The sequence below is a fragment of the Pantherophis guttatus genome, chromosome 2 (genome assembly GCF_059756535.1).
Source record: "Pantherophis guttatus breed Tessera chromosome 2, ASM5975653v1, whole genome shotgun sequence".
Classification (NCBI taxonomy): domain Eukaryota; kingdom Metazoa; phylum Chordata; class Lepidosauria; order Squamata; family Colubridae; genus Pantherophis; species Pantherophis guttatus.
The window spans coordinates 280423035-280442246 of NC_142064.1; the positions used below are offsets into that span (position 1 = coordinate 280423035).

General features: G+C 41.2%; 2 protein-coding genes across 2 annotated transcripts; one reads left to right on the forward strand and one right to left on the reverse strand.

Annotated features, from left to right (window-relative positions):
• The first annotated feature begins 487 nt into the window (after positions 1–487).
• On the forward strand, positions 488–2077 carry LOC148116025 (uncharacterized). The gene is made up of 2 exons (XM_087884757.1): positions 488–529; positions 738–2077. Exon 2 carries the CDS (start codon positions 746–748, stop codon positions 1889–1891), a length of 1146 nt encoding a protein of 381 aa, XP_087740883.1. The 5' UTR covers positions 488–529; positions 738–745; the 3' UTR covers positions 1892–2077.
• A 1560-nt stretch (positions 2078–3637) lies between these two features.
• Positions 3638–12586, reverse strand: LOC148116026 (vomeronasal type-2 receptor 26-like). The gene is made up of 5 exons (XM_087884766.1): positions 12425–12586; positions 11227–12045; positions 7628–7852; positions 5670–5796; positions 3638–4563 (listed from the first exon to the last, which is right to left on the reverse strand). The coding sequence occupies exons 1-5, from the start codon at positions 12584–12586 to the stop codon at positions 3638–3640; spliced, it is 2259 nt and encodes a 752-aa protein (XP_087740892.1).
• Between the last annotated feature and the right edge of the window lie 6626 nt (positions 12587–19212).

A 19212-nucleotide genomic window follows, 5' to 3' on the forward strand; every position in this document is an offset into this window, starting at 1 on the left:
TTATAACATAAACAGAGTTGAGAAAAAGACCTTAATCCTATTGTTCTACAAACCTATGAATACAGAATCAACCCCTTCAGTGCTAAGTTTCAAGAAGTTCAGTGAATAGAATAGAAACAATATTTTTCTGATTGTTTGGAGTGGAATAGATCTGCACAAGAAGAAAGTGAAACTAAGTGTGAGGAGGAAGGGGCAATCAGACAAGCAGTACAAAATGAAAGTGAAACTTTCTGAGCACAATACTGCACAGCCACAGACAGACAAGTCTTTGGATCTTTTTATGTGTATGACCTGAGGTTTATCACATTCTTTCCTTGGAGGAAAAAACCTATAATGGCAGCAGTCCGTAAAAGAGACCCAGTTTGGCAATATTTTAATGAAGTTCCTTTACCTATCGGTAAGGCAGGCATGTGTGCAAACTGCAAACACTGCAACAAAGAAATGCGAACCCTGGTGGCCCGAATGAGACATGAGAAGTGCTGTGATGAAGATGACCAAAGAAACATATTTGAACAGGCAGGATCTTCAGGTTGGTAAACATTTTTATTGAATCATATTTCTAAAGACTGCCTCGAACTGTCATGTTTGAGCAAAATTATATTTCTTATTATTACTGCATGTTACTGTCATTTGGTACAGTTATGAAGAAAAGTAAATATTCCTTTTGGGGCAGTGCTGTGTACAATAAGCAGAAATTGTATAAATAATAAAATAACAGCATTGACTTTTTTGTTTAGGGGAATTCATGGATTCTGGAAACTATCCACCTTCAAGATCACCATCCTCCTGTTCTACAGTTTCAGAGTTATCCATCCAGGATAGTGCTTCATTAGCATCATTATCATCAGACACCCACAGCCACATATCACTATCACTATCACCTGGAACCACCATAGATAGGTTTGTGATAAAAACTAGCAGATTAGAAAAAGAGTTAATTGATGAAAAAATTGCCCAGTTTGTTTATGCAACGAACTCTTCTTTCCGTCTAACTGAGAACCCACATTTCATTAATATGGTTCAGTCACTGAGACCAGGATACAGTCCACCCAGCAGAGCAGATGTTGCAGGGAAACTGCTGGATAAAGTGTATGACAGAGAAATGGAGCAATGTGCAACAGCTCTGGAGGGTAGAATTGTTAACCTAAGTATTGATGGGTGGAATAATGTCCACAATGATCCTATTGTATGTGCTTGTATAACAACCGAAGAAGGGAAAGTCTTCCTTGCACAAACAATTGATACGTCAGGAAATGCACACACAGCAGAATACTTACAAGAAGCGGCAGTAAAAGCTATAATAACATGTGAACAAAAATTCAAATGTCTAGTACGCAGTTTGGTCACAGACAATGCTGCAAATGTATCCAAGATGAGAAGAAATTTAGAAGAGCAGGAAGGGAATACAAAGCTAATAACATATGGTTGCAGTGCTCATTTGCTGCACCTCTTAGCCAAAGACTTAAGTATTCCAGAAATAAAGACTAATGTTGTTGAAATTGCTAAATACTTCCGTAACAATCATTTTGCTGCAGCAGCTCTGAAAAGGATGGGTGGAACCAAGCTAACGCTCCCACAAGATGTTAGATGGAACTCTGTGGTGGACTGTTTTGAGCAGTATATCAAGAACTGGCCTATTCTGATGACAGTTTGTGAAGAAAATCGAGATAAAATAGATGGCACTGTCACGGCCAAAATCCTCAACATTGGGCTTAAGAGAAATGTTGAACATATGCTGAGCATCCTGAAACCCATCTCTGAAGCTTTAAACAAAATACAGAAAAATAGCTGTTTTATTGCTGATGCTGTTGAAATTTGGAAGGAACTGAGTGAACACTTAAAAACAGAACTACACATGGACAGAATTAAATTACAAGCATTAAAAAAATGAATGGGACAAGTACTGTCTCCAGCTCATTTTTTGGCAAATATTGTCAATATCCAGTATCAGGATCAAAATTTAAGGGCTGAGGAAGAGGAGTTAGCTATGACATGGGTATCCAGCAATCATCCTGTCACAGAGTTTTTTTATTTCCTAGCTGAGCTTCATTATTTTTGGACTAATAGACTTACTGCAGTTTGCCAAGTTCCTTATCAGTATTTTACTACGCATGTCCGCATTCCTTCACTTGCTTCACACACTCTTTCCTTTGTTCTCATGCCAGGAGTGCCGGTTGCTGTGAAAAGCAACTGGCCCGATTTACTTTCAAAATATAACCAATTACTTTTCTTAGTTAGTGAGGTGTTTTATTTTCTTTATAACAAATAAATGAGTTTTATTAGAAACTTTTCTTCGCGTTTCTTTTTCAGAATATTGCAACAAGGAATAAGCCTCGATCCATCCTCTAAACCAGGGTGATTTGTCCCAGAGCCAAACATGGGATTAATCAACGCCCTGACACATCCATCTGTAATGCCAACTATAATAAACTTCAAAGCTAAGGGGGAACCATTCAAGAAATATATGTTTGCTGAAGATATTTTAAAGAAAGTCACACCAGTGAACTGGTGGAAGTCACTTAAGCACTTGGATTTAGAGACTGTTCAAATAATGATTTCACTTTTAACAGCTTCTTCTGCAGGCGTTGAAAGAATATTCTCTTCCTTTGGACTCATTCATTCTAAATTGAGAAATCGTTTGGGACCCGATAAAGCAGGAAAGCTTGTTTTTCTTTTCCAGATTATGAACAAAGAAGAAGATGAAGATGACGAGTGAGCTACAGAGGACAGTATTTAAGTTTTTCATGTGTAGGCTGGGCTGACAGTCTAAGTTTCTTAAAATATATATATTTTGTTTAGCCAAATTAGTTAACAAACATGGATGTTTGTTTAAGCAAATAACATATGCTGTAATGTTATTGTTTATCTTAAATAAATCTATTTAAATTGTTATTATTAAGGTAATGATTATTTTTCTCCTTCCTAAGTACAACAGAAAAGTTGTCCAAATATGAATGATTAACCTATTAAACTGGGGATAAAAAAACTAATATGAAAAATTGTTATTCTAAAAATCTTCATCTACTTGCATATTAAAGTTATACCAGCAAGAATTAGTCTTTATGTAGAAAACTATGATTTAAATCAAGTCTTAACTGACTAGTGATTTAAATTGTGATTTAAATCAGTTTGATTTAAATCAAATCCACCCTGGACAGACAGACAGACAGACAGACAGACAGACAGACAGACAGATAGATAGATAGATAGATAGATAGATGATAGATAGATAGATAGATAGATAGATAGATAGATAGATGATAAGTAGATAGATAGATGATAAATGATAGATAGATGATAGAAGATAGATGATAGATAGATAGACAGACTGACTGACTGTCAGACAGATGGACGGACGGACAGACAGAAAATGGGATAGACTTTGCTGAGTGTGGGAAGAGTGACCCATATAAATTTTAAGTCCACAAAGCTGGATTGGTAACTTCGGTATGGTCTCCCTGAAGCCCCAATGGGGAAAAAAGCAGCTGCTAAAATGACTTGCAGAGAGTGAAACAATGATTCCTTTTAGCAATCTGCAAACCAAATCTACATCTCCAGATTCACAAGTACAATAATGCATATCTAGCAGAAATTAAATTGCTAAATTAACACACATCAAGCGGTAAGCCCACTGCAGTTATTTAGCCTTTGCTTTCAAGCCAACTTCTGTTCTTGCTGTTAGCTGCTCTTTTGTATTCAGGTCTGGTCTTAAAATGATAATGTAGCATTTGGGAATGAAGATGCAGCCCAATAAGCCGGCACTGGATGACAAGATGGAGAAGACCTGCACGGCCACCATGTATTTCCCCTTGGTGCTCAGGTAGGTGGGCACAAAGGAGATCCAGACGCTGCAGAAGACCAGCATGCTGAAGGTGATCAGCTTGGCTTCGTTGAAGGCCCCAGGGAGGTTCCTGGCCAGGAAAGCCACCACAAAGCAGACAGCAGCTTGGAAGCCCATGTAGCTAAGGGCACCATAAAACATGGCGACGGAGCCTTCGTTGCATTGCAGGATGATTTCTCCAGACTGGGACTGCATATCAGACTCAGGAAATGGAGGAGAGGTTCCCAGCCAGAATGTGCAGATGACCATTTGGATGCCAGAACAAGAAACAATAATGGAGTTGGCCAAGCTCTTCCCCAGCCACTTCCTTGCCTTGCTCCCTGGCTTTGTTGCCAAGAAGGCCAGCACCACCGTGACCGTTTTGGCCAAAACAGAAGAGACGGCAACCGAGAAGATGATGCTGAAGACAGTTTGTCGGAGGAGGCAAGTGGTAGTCCTTGGCTGACCAATGAATAAGAAGGAGGACGAGAAAGAAAGAAGGAGGGAGATGAGGAGGACAAAGGAGAGGTCTTGATTGTTGGCTTTGACCAAAGGAGTTTCCAGGAATTTAATGAAGATGATTAACACAAAGGCTGTGATTAAGCAGAAGAAGAGGGCAAGGGAAGTCAGGATGATCCCCAGATAGTCTTTGTAGGACAGGAAGGTTTGGATCTTGGGGAGACATTGAACTTGGGCCTTATTTGGATGCTGATCAGCAGGACACTTGCTACAATAATCTGCATCTGAAAAGAAAACAGATGTAGCATGTAGCATGATTAATGCCTTCCTTCTGGAATGAATATTGTATTATGCTGTTTTCCATCTGTGAGTTCTGATGATTGAAACCCAGACAGGGCATTCACTGAGAAATGCTCCTTTTCTGAGAAAATATGGAGTAAAAGGAAGCTTGCTTGAATTATTATAACAAAAAGACTTTTTTAGTAGCAATGCAATGGTAGATGAAGAGAGCTCAGAATAAAAATTTCACCAGGGAATTGACATAAGAGCCATGGTGGCGCAGTGGTTAGAATGTAGTACTGCAGGCTACTTCTCTTGACTGCTGGCTGCCAGCAGTTTGGCAGTTCACTGGCTCAAGGTTGACTCAAGTTTCTGAGGTCGGTAAAGTGAGGACCCAGATTACTGGGGAAAATATGCTGACTCTCTAAACCTCTTAGAGAGGGAGTGTAAAAGCACTGTGAAGCTTTATAGCTGGGAAGTGCTATTGTTGTTGCTATAAGAAAGTCAATATGTCCATAATATCTGGAAGTACACACGGCCCCTGCATTTACCTGGAATGATGAACAGGAGACTACTGGGAGAGGCGTCGTGGTGTCGGTGTGGCCAGCCAGGGGTGGCATTTGGGGGTTCGCCAAACCTGGTGATCCGTGGCTAGAGGATTACCTGAACCCTGCCGAACCCCCAGGAGCCCATCCCTGGTTTGAACCCAAATATCAGTGAGAGAGTGATGAAGTGAATAGACAGGGCGACTGCTTATGGGATGGAGGTCCAGAAGCAAGGATCTACTCTAGAGAAAGTCCATTTGTAGTACACATCTACCATGCTCTTACCATATAAGAACAGTAGGATCTCTATTATTGGCCTGGACTCTCAAGGAGGAGCTTAAAACCTTGCACTCCAAGACTGTTGTATTTTTTTATTTTGATGACTGTAAATCCATTTCCTCTTGCCACATTTTTCAATGGAACAATGGGATGGAATTCTTTAATTGTAAATCTCTTGGAGCACATGTTTCAGAAGTCGAAGACAGCAATTCTTTATTTCAGAATGCATCTTAGTGATTCCTGGCCCAGTTCACAAAGTCCAGCTTTTTCTTCAGCAGGACACTTACCTTCCTGAGTCGAGATGGTCCCTTCTGCACACAAGGAACAGCCATAGCAGCAAAGCGGTTTCCCCTCCAGTACCATTTTGGCTTCTCCAGGACGACATCTTCCAGTACACCTGGAATGACGAAATGTCTAACAACAACAAAAAGACATTACCACCACATGTGAGATGCTGTCCATGAAAATGAGCTCTCGAGAAGGGAAAGATTCAGTAGGTTGGCAAACCATTTTTCTTCTGGATTTTTTGTAGGATGCTTCTTGTAATCTTGATGGAAGGACACTCAACCTTTTGTTAACTATCATCTTTGGACATAAATTAGTTCTTACTGCTTATCTATTTGATATGGAATCTGCATTTCCTCCAGAACCTCAGGATGGTGAACATAGCTTTCCCTCCCTATCTTTCCTCACAGCAACACTATAGCTTGTCTTCAGAAGTTGTGGGTGCTTCATCACTGGAGCTTTCAAGAAGAGACTGGACAGCCACTTGTACTCTATGAAATGATGTAGGGTCTGCTGCTCAAGTAGGCAGTTGGACTTGGAACTCCAAGGTCCCTTCCATTTCTATTATTCTTGTTCTATGTTCTAAGCTGAGTTTTTGTGAAGGGCCCAATTCGTTTTGATGGTTGACAGTGGTCTTGCACTCAAATCTCCTTAAACTCTAGTCTATGACACTGGAAACTGATAGAACTGGAAAGCAATCTACTCTCAAGATTGTGCTGGGTATGTGGCTGTGATTTTAACAGCCAATCTTGTAAAATTAAAAAATGTAGTCTAATGGTTCTCAACCTTTTCTTCACCACAGGCCCTCTTTAAATAACTTTTGTGGCCACGGATCGTAGCCACGGACCCCCAAAGCTTAACTCAAGATTTAAATCATAACATTTCTTCAAGACTTCGCGGACCCCCTGTGACGCGGAATGGGATAACTTGCCACAACCAACTCGCTGCAGCCAAGTTATCATGGCCAACTTGCCACAGCCAACTCACAGCATGGCCAACTCACCGCTGGACAATTTGCCATGGGACAACTTGCTGTGGGACAATTTAACAATTCTATTTAATTATTTAAGATTTTTTTTTAATCTTTGCCATTCACATTTCATTCTGTCCCTCCTTTTGCATCCTTTCCTTAATGATTCTATTCCACCATTTCTTTGACAATAGTGTAAATCTTGTCCCACAGTGAGTTGTCCCATGATGAGATGGCCATGGTGAATTGGGACTCGAGAGGGAGAGAATAGATGGGGGCGGGGCCAGTCAGAGGTGGTATTTACTGGTTCTCCGAACTACTCAAAATTTCCGCTACCGGTTCTCCAGAACTGGTCAGAACTTACTGAATACCACCTCTAGACTGGACAACCAAACATTTAGTAAGGGCTGTAAAGCACTATGAAGCGATATATAAATCTAAGTGCTATTGCTATTGTTATAATAATGCAGGATCCAATCTGGGTCGGTCACCGGGACCAGAGGTTTTGTCTTCCGAGCTTTCGGATTTGTTGGAGCCCATCCTCAGGGAACTTCTCTCTAGCAGAGTCTGCGCTGTTCTGTGTGTGTATTTATAGTGCCTATTGTAAGTGACGTTTTAGAAGTTGATTGGGGTGTGTTGATGGCTATTGATGGCTTGCTTTTAAGTCTTTAGCTGTTGTTTGCTTGTATGCCCAGCTCTCGCCTTCTAAGTACTTGATAGGCTGGTGGTAAATCCGCACTCCTGTTGACTAATGAGAGGCCTGTTTCCCAGGCTTCAATTACTTCCCTGGCTGTTTTTGTGCCTGCTCATCCAACAAACTTAGTAGCTGTAAAATCAAATGTGTGTCCTTTTTCATATCAGTATGTTTAAATATAATACTCTCTATATACTATTTTTATAAAAAATTGACATTCTACTGTTGTTGAACAGAATGAATTAAAGGAAAAGTATTAGAATTTCACCCAAATGAGATGGATGGATTACACCTACCTGGCTAAAATGCCTGGACCACCTCTCCTGATCAAGGATGAAATTGTTCTCTGGGAAGCCCCAATGTCTGCGTATTTCTCCAAACTTGGTGGCCTGGGTAGATTGGTTCGAGAAGGTCTCCCATTTCACAATATCAAAACTGGCACTCAACTCCCCTTTCTCATCCAAATACACGCCTTCCAGAGAGGAGTTGTAGAACTGGGTGTTTCCCAGAAAAGAGTGAAGCTAAAGTCAAGACAATTAATCATGTTCAGAGAACAGGAAACCAAGTCTAATAATTCAATCTGCCTGTAAAATCTTAGGGCCAATAGAAATTATAATCTTAGAATTGGTTTTTCTAATTGTTTTTTTTTTTATTTTTAGTTGCTTATTTGCAACTGCTTCTTATTCTTGTCTTTAATTGTGTGAACCACCCAGAGATAGGCATGTGAGATGGGTATTTATCAGTGGTGGGTTCCTCCCGGTTTGGCCCGGTTCTGCCGAGCTGGTAGCGGTGACGATATGAAGTCACCGAACTGGTTCTGGCCCCCTCCGCCCCCCCTGCCCCCCAACCCCCACATTATTCTTAGCTTTTATTTGGCCCCACCCCCAATCTATTGCTGCCTCCTGAGTCCCAGCTGATGGCTAGAGGGAAAAAACTGTTTAAACTCTTGCCGCGGAGCTTCAAAGGGCCGCCCTACAGCTGATCAGTGTTAAAAGAAAACAAATGAGTAGACCAGTGCCTGCAAAAATCAGTGGGTAGACCGGTGCCTGCAAAAATAAATGGGTAGATCGGTAGAGCTCTGCAAGCAGTTAAAAGCCTGGTAGACCAATACCTCTGCTAAATCCTAAATAATTGTCACATGACCATCAAGCCACACAAATAAAATAAGCCATGCCCACAGAACCCGTAGTAAAAAAATTTAAAACCCATCCCTGCTTCAAATGATCACTAAATGAACTATTATAACCTATCCAGCAGAAAATAGGGAATGGAAGAATATCGGAAGGATAGGGAAGAAATCTATGGAGATTCTCAGTTACCCAGGCCATGGTTGTTCCAAAGGTGCTTTTTTCAAGAGGCAACTGGACTTTCTGGTTTTTCTTTGAAGACGTTTCACTTCTCATCCAAGAAGCTTCTTCAGCTCTGACTGAAATCCTTCCATTCCCCATCATCCAGTCAGAGCTGAAGAAGCTTCTTGGATGAGAATCGAAACGTCTTCAAAGAAAAACCAGAAAGTCCAGTTGCCTCTTGAAAAAAGCACCTTTGTGACGATAGTGAAGAAGGAAGTTAGCATAACAGAAAGTCTTACTGAGTAATGGAGAGACCAAACTGGTCTACAAGAAAGACCAAATGATGAACAGAAAAGAGACATGATAAGGCAGGGGTGTCAAACTCAAGGTCCATGTGCTGGATCCCTCCCACTGAGCAGAGATGAAATGCTCTGAAGTCTGCTACTGGTTCGATTCACTACCGGTTCGCTTTGCATGTGCATGCACAATGCGCACCAAATGAGTGCTTTGAGCGCATGCACACCGCAAGCGCTACCACACAGCACTGGTAAAGGAGGATTAAGAAGTCTTTTCTGAGTCTTCAAAGGTAAGTAGAACAGTGACGGGGGAACAGCTGTGCTGCGTGATTTAGATTCGCTAGAAAGTAGGATTTCCTGCTTTCTAGCGAATGTAAATTGTGTGGCACAGCTGACCGTCGGAAATATATGTTCGCCTGAACCAATAGCTTTTATTACTACCAGTTCGGGCGAAACGGTCTGAACCGGTAGCATTTTACCCCTGCCGCTGAGTGGTTAAATCTGGCCTGCGGAGCTCCTCTGGAAACAACAAAGTTTCTCCTTAATTCCAAATGGTAGGCAGAGCAGATAACAACAAGACCTAGCCGTGGCTAAGAGAAGGAAAATCAAAGAAAGAGACAGAGGAGTAATTTTGCCTGCACAAGACCAAGCCTTAAGAACAAATGCATTCAAAGCCAGAATTGAAAAGACAGTGAAAACAGCAAACACAAACACGAACTCTACAAGCAAGGTAAAGCAGTGGACAAGCCAGTGAGCGGCTGCAAGAAGATCACACAAACAATTGTGTAATGAAGAAGCAACAGTGGTGCATTGGAACATCTGCAAGAAATACCATTTGCCTTCAAGCAAAAACTGGCAGGACCAAAAAATGAACAAAGGAACAGAAAATGAAGAAGCGAAAGTGTTCTGGGACTTTAGACTTCAAGCAGACTAGCACCTGCCACATAACACCCCAGACTTAACAATTGCTATTTCCCAACCTATTCCTGCTTTTCCATTGTTCTGATATCCTCTTTTTTTGTAAAACTGTTGGTGTTTTCTTTCCCTTGATATTGAAAGCTTCCCCACTTCCTTCAAGTGGAGACTTAGTTTGCAAGTCCTCGCTTTCTCATTCACTATTTGGGGAAGATTAGAACCATGACACTTAATCTTGCAACACAAAAGCAGTTTAGCAAATGCACTAGTGCCAATGTAACATTCCTCCCAATGGTTTGTAGAGATTCTCAGTCATCCAAGTCATGGTTGTCCCAAAGGTGCTATTTCAGGAGACTTTCCGGTTTTTCTTTGAAGATGCTTCACTTCTCATCCAAGAAGCTTCTTCAGCTCTGACAGGATAGTGGGGAATGGAAGGATTTATATTCCTTGCAGATAGTATATCATTTGCATCCTTTTAGAGGGTCAGTTGAAGCACTTGGAGGTTTATCTGTGTCCTCAGGGTCACCTGAGAAGTGCTCCTGGTTCCTGTAGTCTGCAATTTTTTCCTCTGGACTTTTAGCTATACAATTTGGGATGAACACCGTTTAACAAGTGTCGAAGTAGGAATGGATTTCCAGAGGAAAAAACCCAGTGGGGGGATCCTTCCGGTTTAACAACCGGTTCGGGGATCGTGTGCTTTGCGCACATGCAGTTCAACAAAAAATCGCCTTCCACATAAGTGCTAGGGAATTAAAACAGCTGAGGCATGGCAATCTGCTCTGCTGTGCTAATCAGCTGCGAAGATAAAGGTAAGTAAAGCATGTAGGGGGGGCGGGGCGGACCCAGCTGATCATTGGAACGAACCGGTTTGCTCCCAGCTGATTGTCGGAGCGACCAGTTCATCCAAACAAGTCGGAAACGGTAGAATCCCACCCCTGAAAAAACCTCCAAGTGCTTCAATGACGCTCTAAAAGTATGCAAATGACCAGCCGTCTGCAAGGAATATAAATCCTTCCATTCCCTGGTAATCTGTCAGAGTTGAAGAAATTTCTTGGATGAGAAGTGAAATGTCTTTTAAAAAAAATAAATCAAGAATGTCCAGTTGCCTCATGAAAAAGCAACTTTGCCACTTTCCATAACCTGAACATTAGTAGGGGGAAAAAAGATATTTGGAAGGGAAGGAACATGAGTTGGATGGATTGGTCCAAGTGTTGTTTCAAGGACCTGAAGACCCAGCCTAGGAGACACAAGAAACTGAACGTTCTGCAAAATTACAAAATGGATTTCTTTGAAACCTCCTAAAATATAGCCTACGACAACAGGTCAACTGTTCTCAACCTTGGATGGCAACTCAAGAAAGCAGGAAGACCACTCGGGGGAGGGGGGGATCTGTACCTGCCATGCTGGAATACTGTCTGATCTCAGCCCATCTTCACCTCCAGGTCTTATTCTGTGGGTTCTCCAAGACAGGGCCCTATCGATGGCCCTCGCCACGGCCTGCACAAGATTGGAAATGCGATAGCTGTCCTTGGAAAAAATGTTGTCCACAAACTCTTCACTTGGGAGCTCCAGAATCTCCTGCTTCTTGCATCTTCTCCTCCATTTGACTGACAATGCGGGCTTTGAAAGCAAGCATTCAAAGGCTGCCAGTCCGAATTCGTTCATAGTATCAAAAAATGTTTCAAAATTGTCAGTGCTAATCTTTTTCTCCTGATGACATATGAAAGAGAAAAAGCCATGGATTTGCTTGTCAACAAAAATGTCATAACCAAAATTCAACGTGAGGTCCCACAAAGCTGTTGTGATCCAGATTTTCCCCACAATGGGGATCCTATATTTCCTAGAGACCATGATCTGTAAAGCTTTTATGATGGGATAAAAGAAACGCACTTCCCCATAATAAATGAAGACAGTGACATTATTCCACATGAATAATGTTTCAAGGGACAATGATGGGATTGCCGCCTGCAGTCCTTGGATCGTCAACGAGAAGGCAACACAAATCTCATTCCTGGTCAAGACTGGGCTCAAAGTCCTCATGAACCTTTCTCCGCTATACGTGTCTGGAGAAACAAGACTGACCCAGTTCCACCCAAAATGCTGGAGTAATTTGGCAATCATATGGTACAGATGTTCTTCTTTGGGGACCATCCGATAGACAAATGGGAACTGGATTTTATCACTCAGAGCTTCAGAAACAAAACCGTAGCTGACCTAACAAGGAGCAGAAAAAAAGTATTTCCTGAAGAAATGAAGATGCAGGCGAAAGATAGAGAGACAGGAAGGCCCAGCTTGGAGAGATTCAAATATTGGCAGCTTCCCCAAGCATTCCTGTCCTTGTCTGGCCCCAGCACTGTCCTTCTTTAGGCAGAAGGTTGGGAACCTCATAGAGAAAACCTTTCTCCTTTTTGAGATAGAGAGATGGAGATGCAACTGGAATGGATAAGTTGCAGTTCCCAAAAGAGAAAGACAGACATTCCTGTCCCTGTCTAGCTCCAGCACTGTCCTTCTTTAGGCAGAAGGGGAAATCATCCATCTCCATGCACCCCTAGGCCAATCAGAGAACCCAATTCCAGCCTACCTTGCTTCATACCTGTGGGATTTTGTAGATGCTGGACATGATTGAAATCTGACTGGAAGCTTCCGACTCCACTCCTTCAATCACCACCAAGAGATTGCTTGCTCTTCCACAGCTGTAGTTGGGAACACTTGCTTCCCCAGTTGAGAGGAGGTCTGCCATGGCATCGTAGGTCATCGCAGCCTCATGATAATTATCATAGAAGTTGTAGCCCAGAGTGACATTGGGTAGGAGCTTGGGGTTTTGGTTGATCTCCTTGGTGGCAAAGAAGAAGGACAGGAGAAACCAGAAGATAAATGGACCCGCCCTAAAGTAAAACACAGGTATCATCCAATCATTTTCATGGAAAACCAACTTATAACATCTGTAACAGCATCTCTTTTTAATGCACAATGCCATACAAATCTACAGTGTATTTGCATTGTAAATTACAGTGAGTGATCTCGGCTGTACATACAAGAAGAGGGAGATAACACCAACACCGCAAGACACCGAGACAGACCCTTCTTAGCAACACAGCAACTGTGGTCTTGGGTTACTTTAGGAGCACAAGTGCTGGTTCCTTGTGTTAAATGGAGCCCTAAAACCAAAACCTCCAAAATCCCCTTGGCAGGCACCGGGGAAAATCGTCCTTGGTGGACAGGATGGGAAAAGAACCCACGGAAGAACTTTTATGACGTACCCCACAAGCCTGGTGATGGGAGGCATATAGAAGACAGCTGGCTTGAATTTAAGTGATGTTGCGGAACTAATTCCACCAATGTTGAAATCTCCTGACTGATAGTAAGTGTACACAGCATTCTTGTCCTTGATGAAATTCAGGAGACATTTCCTGCCACCTGTTGCACTGGACAGCAGAACCAGAAGCAACAACAGCAGAAATTTCTGGGACTTGATTGCATCCACCAGAATCCCTTTCTTCATTGCAACCCTTGATGGCAATTTAGAAAGCATCGTTTTCTCAGCAGGACAGAATGAGTCCAACAGCAGGGAGATCAAAGAGGAGGCAATGAAATTTTGCAGGAGGAAAGCACCACCTGCCCAGAGATAAGACAATTTAAGAACTGCTTTGGGTGAAGCCTCAGGCAGCAATTTCACCTTCATTCCTGATGTTTGTCTTCATGGATCCCAAGAGGATGAACTTCAGAAAAATCCCTCATGCTCCAGGAGGAAACACAATGGCAATTATTTTTGATAATTGCAACAGGGAAGCTGAATGTCTCCTGTGACTTTGTGGTCTCTCTCTCTCTCTCTGTCTCCAGGGATGGAGGAAGAAGAAAGTTCACTGAGAGGGTTCACTGAGTTTTGGTCCAACTTAGTTTTAGAGACTTTCATTAGGACTGGGCTTTCTTAAAGAAATAAAAAGAGATATGAAGGCTACACCTGAAGTCCAATACAGATATAGCTAGGAGTGCTGTTCTACATACAATTATTGTTTTGCGTGTTTTCAGAGAAATGTCTCTTTTTTGAAGCCACCTGGTCAACGCTTTCAAAGAAACATTTTACTAACCAGGGAAGGTGCAAATGTATCCTGGGCAAACACGCTTAAACAAGAACATGAGCAAGCTAGTAGAATGGCATCATGTCCCCCTGGAACATGCACACTTCCGGATCTTAGGCCAAGACCAGTGGTCCCAAGATCTCAGGCTAAAGTCCAGTACTGGGCCACAGCTGGTTCAAATCTGGGCATTGGGAGAAATGGGCCAGCATGCACACATGAAGCTCCTCTTGTATGAGCAAAGGGCGCTTGTGCTGGCGGGTGAAGCTCCAAACATGCAAATAGAGCTTTGCGTGTGAGCAGCCTCCTCTTGCACTAGTGGATCATGCGTGAGCACAGGGACCTGTCGCTTGTGCAAGTGGAGCTTCGTGTGCAAGCACAAGCATCTTCTACTCACACGTGAAACTTCATTCACACAAGTGAAGGGCATGTGCATGTGCTCCACTCACACAAATGGAGCTGTGGACACACATGTGCAGCTGTCACTCACATGCCTCCCCCCCGCCCCAGTCTGAGATGCCAAGCTGGAAAGGTTGGGGACCGCTGGTCTAGACCTTACTGGATGACCTTTCTGTAATCGTAGACCTTACTGGATGATCCAGTGTCGAGTGCTGGAGAAATCTGGAGATTCAGGCAGTTCAAATGAATATAAAGATTTATTGCAAGCTTAGCTCTCTACAAGAATGTGGCCAAGTGACCGTTAAGGAGAAGTGCGAGACTTAAGAAAGGAATTCAAGGTGGGCTGGGCTTAGATCTCTAGAGGGCACGCAGGGACTCATGACTTATGGAGCATTTGACTCCTCCCTCAGGTTCAGCTTGGTCATCTGCTATACCCAGACCTTACTGGAGGGCAGAAATGGTGCATTTAACTTGATGAACCCTAAAATTAAGGTTTTACTAAGCAGGTGCCAATTCCAACCCAAGAACTGTCAGATGTAAATGCCTTATTCCCTAATGTGTAAATAATGTATATATGGGATATCAGGGGTTAACTTATTCTTTGACTCTTAATGTATTCATAATTCACCACTCCCACTCTTGGCTCCACCCTTTGTATATATAAGGAGCCACCTTCACCATTTTCTTTGCTTCTATCTGTGAATATTCAGTGAATATAGAATGCCTATTATAATTAAAGAGAAATATATTTAAACCTCTAACTCTTATTATTATTATTGAGTCTGATCCTGAAAATATTGCAACAAACTGGTAGCAGAGGATGGTTAATTGACTCAATAAATACCTAAAAATGTCTAAGAAAGATAGACCCAACACCAGGGCCTACAGCAAAGAAATAGAAACTGAACAAGAAATAATCAACGAATCCACAAACGCGATTTCGAGAGAATCCGAAGAATACACCACTGAAGAAGAAGAATTAATAAATGAAAATGATGGCCAGGAGGAAATCGAAATAGAAAATAACGAACTCAGGTCAGAGATATTGAAGTTATTAAAAAGCCAGAAGAATGATGAAAGCCTCATCGCGAACCTCCAAAAGATGCTGAAGAACAGCGGAGCAGCGAGAGAGAAAAACATCGCTAAAGAGAAACCCAAAGACCAAAAAACTGTGAGTGATATGACTACAGAGAAAGTCGTTATGAAAAAGAAAAAATGTGATCCCGCGCGAAATTTTGAATGGCAGCCATCTTGGTTTCAACAAGCCTCCAAAGTGAGCGAAGCAGAGCCAATCAAAATGCTCAGTTCAAAATTTCTGGCACGAAAAACGTTATCAGACAACGAAAGTGAAAAGGAGGATTCAAACTCTTCGGAAGAGCCAGAATCAGAAAGTGAAGACGACTTAACGAAATCCCAAGTAAAGTCAGCAATGAAGACGCTTTTTGCTGCATTTGGGCCAAAATTAAAAATTTCCAAAGCGCCAACGAAGAAGCAAGCGAACAAGCCGATACTTCAAGACCTGCACGCTCCCATCCTGACTTCGAGAGCGACGACGCCCGAGCCCAGAGAGCCATGTCGATTCCGCCCTACACCGCAGACCGAAGCAAGTGCCAACGCACCCAAAAGAAAGAGAAGAACAGTCGCCGCCATCAGAACTCCTAAGACCGAGCCAGAGACCGACTCGTCTGAAGAGGAGCGGAGCGAGCGAGCTACAATGGAGAGAACCTTCCACGACGACGCCAAAGAAGAAATGAACAACGCGCATGTGCGAAACTACGTAGACGGTCCGGAAAGACTTGAACTGGCCAGAGAACCGCGCAGACTCGTTGCGAGCATCCCCATGCCGTTTTGCAATTTCCTACACTTGCGAGACCACGGACTACCTCAGGTTGTAAGTAATGGACAAAATAATGTGGGAAACTTACCCAGTGACTTCCCAAAACTTAGGGTTGATGGCATTAATTTGCAAGAATGGTATCAACAGCTCCAGGTTGTCTTTATGAAAGAAAATTTACTATTTTTTATCACTAGTCCCCCAAGAAGACCTTGGACTTTAAAAATAGATTGTTTACACCATAAGGCATTTTTCTTAATAATATCTAGCGTGTCTCCTGCAATGTATCATAGCATCAAACCAAATCTAACTGTTTCAGAAATAATTCAATGCATGTTTAATTTGTTTCACAGCGATAGTGTAGCTACCACCACAAGAATGTCTAAGGACTTCTTTTCTTCCAGAGTAAAAACAGGGGTTTCCATAAGTGAGCATTTAATATCTTTAAACAAAATAAGAGCTGAGCTGCATTTGAGGGGGGAAGTGATTTCAGATCAAACAATGAAAAGTGTTATTATCAACTCACTTGATTCATCATGGGATAGTTTTATGTCACACTTAGACACCATCAATCTAGGATATTTATCAATAGAAAGTCTGTCTAACAAATTGATAGCAGAAGACAATTCAAGAAAAAATCGTTATAGCAATCACACAGAACACAAATCTTTTAAGAAGGTAGCTTTCCAAGAAAAATATAATGAAACTTTTAAATGCCACAATTGTGGGTCCAGGGAACACAATAGAAGAGATTGTCCCAAAATTTCAAAGGAAAGACATAGGTCAGAATATAGGAATGAATACAATTATAGACAGTCTTCCACAGATAGACATAAATATAGAAGCCCACCAAATTACAGAGAAAGTAGAGGGGGCAGAGAAAATTCAAAAGAGAGAAAATCTGGTTCACTAAATGGACTAAATAAACAAGACAGCACTAAAACGCAACAAAATGAGAACAATAATTGGCTTATTGATTCTGGGGCAACTAATCACACCACTAATAACAAAAATATATTGTCTTCATTTACAGAAGATAAGTTTGTAATAAAGGTAGCTAATCAAGAAAAAGTTCAAGTATTAGGCAGAGGGAATGTGACCTTGCCTGGTCTAGGAAAAATAGAGGGGGTATTGTTAATACCAGAAATACCTCATAACATACTAAGTGCCATAAAACTAAGCAGAGATTCTGACATCAATATAGTTTTCTCAAAGGGAAAAGCAACTTTAGAGAAGAATAAAACAAATGTAGGCACTGTGATGATTAAAGGAGGCCTACCCTATCTGATAACAAAAGAAAGATGGTTACATAACATTGATTCAAATATGGAAGATTGTATTGAGGCAGATGATGAAAATATTAGTAACAGTGACAATGATGAATGTAAAATATCTCATGATCACACAGATACACACAATGAGAAGAAACCAAAAATAGGTAAACCAATTCATGACGAGTGTGCTCACATCTTACATAGGAAGTTAGGACATGCAAGTTTTCCTGTAGTACAAAAAATGACTGAACACGCGGAAGGTGTCAAAATAAAAAATTGTGAAAATTATTTGGAATGCTCAGTATGTAAATCTACTAAACTAAAAACTAGTCCCAGGCCAAAAAAATCCACCAGATCAACTAACAAAATTTTTGACTTAGTACACATGGACTTAGTTGGCCCATTAACTCCATCAATCACTTATAGAAAACGTTACTTCCTAACAATAGTAGACGATTACAGTCGCTATGGTTTTGTTTACACATTAAAACACAAGGATGAAACCTTTCAAAAATTTAAGGAATTTTACAAACGCATAGAAACACAACATAATATCAGAATAAAACAAATTATGACAGATAGGGGATGTGAATTCATGTCTAAAGAATTCTCCCAATGGTTAAAGGATAGAGGAATGCTACATTACACGTCTAGTCCATTTTCTGCGTTCCAGAACGGGATTGCAGAGAGAAAGAATTCCACATTACAAACCATGATTAGGTGCACATTAGAGGATGCTGGTTTAGGCAAACAATTTTGGTCAGAAGCCTTACATTATTCAAATTACACTCAAAATAGAACCTGGTCCAGTATTGTGAATAAGACACCATATGAGGTGATGTATAATAGGAAACCAAAATTAGCACACATGCACATATTTGGGGTCACTGCAGACGTACACATACCTAAACAGTTGAGAAGAAAGGGAGAAAACGTATCCAGAAGACTAAGATTTATGGGATATGAAACTGGCACCAAAGGGTACAGATTCATTGATAATAATAACAAATTTATAGTTTCCAGAACAGCTGTATTCCATGAACAGGCCAACTGGTCTAAATTACATCTTAATGAAATATTTCCAAATAAATGCAAAGATACAAAATCTCGTGAGGAAGGGACAATAGAAAATCAAAATATCAACAAAAATAAAAACAAAACCAAAACATGGACAAATAGTCAACACAAAATAAAGACAGACACATTAACAAAAAAGGAAGCAAGATATTTGCATGACTACCATAGCAAACCTGAGAGAGCTATTAGGAACAACAGAAATCAAATACCAAATAAATACAGAGATTACATAATGCATATGGATGGTGAACAAATAACACCTAATACATATGAGGAAGTATTAAAACTCCCTCGTGAAGAAAAGGAAAAATGGGAACTAGCTATGAAAAAAGAGATGGAAAGTTTGCAAGGATTAAATGTATTCACACCTGCGATTGCACCTAAAGATAAAACAATTATTGGTACCAGGTGGATTTATAAAATTAAGAACCTAGAAGGAGGCAACACCCTATACAAAGCTAGATTGGTTGCACAAGGTTATGCACAAAAATATCCGGAGGACTATACTGACACGTACTCCCCCACAGTAAGAACAGAGAGTGTTAAGACAGCTCTAGTAGTAGCATCCGCACTCAATCTTGATGTATTTCAATATGACATACAGACTGCTTATCTACACGCAAAACTAGATAAGGAAATATATGTAAGAGCACCTCACAGTCAATACACTAATAAAAATGAAATTTGGCTATTGAACAAGAGTTTATACGGATTAAAGCAA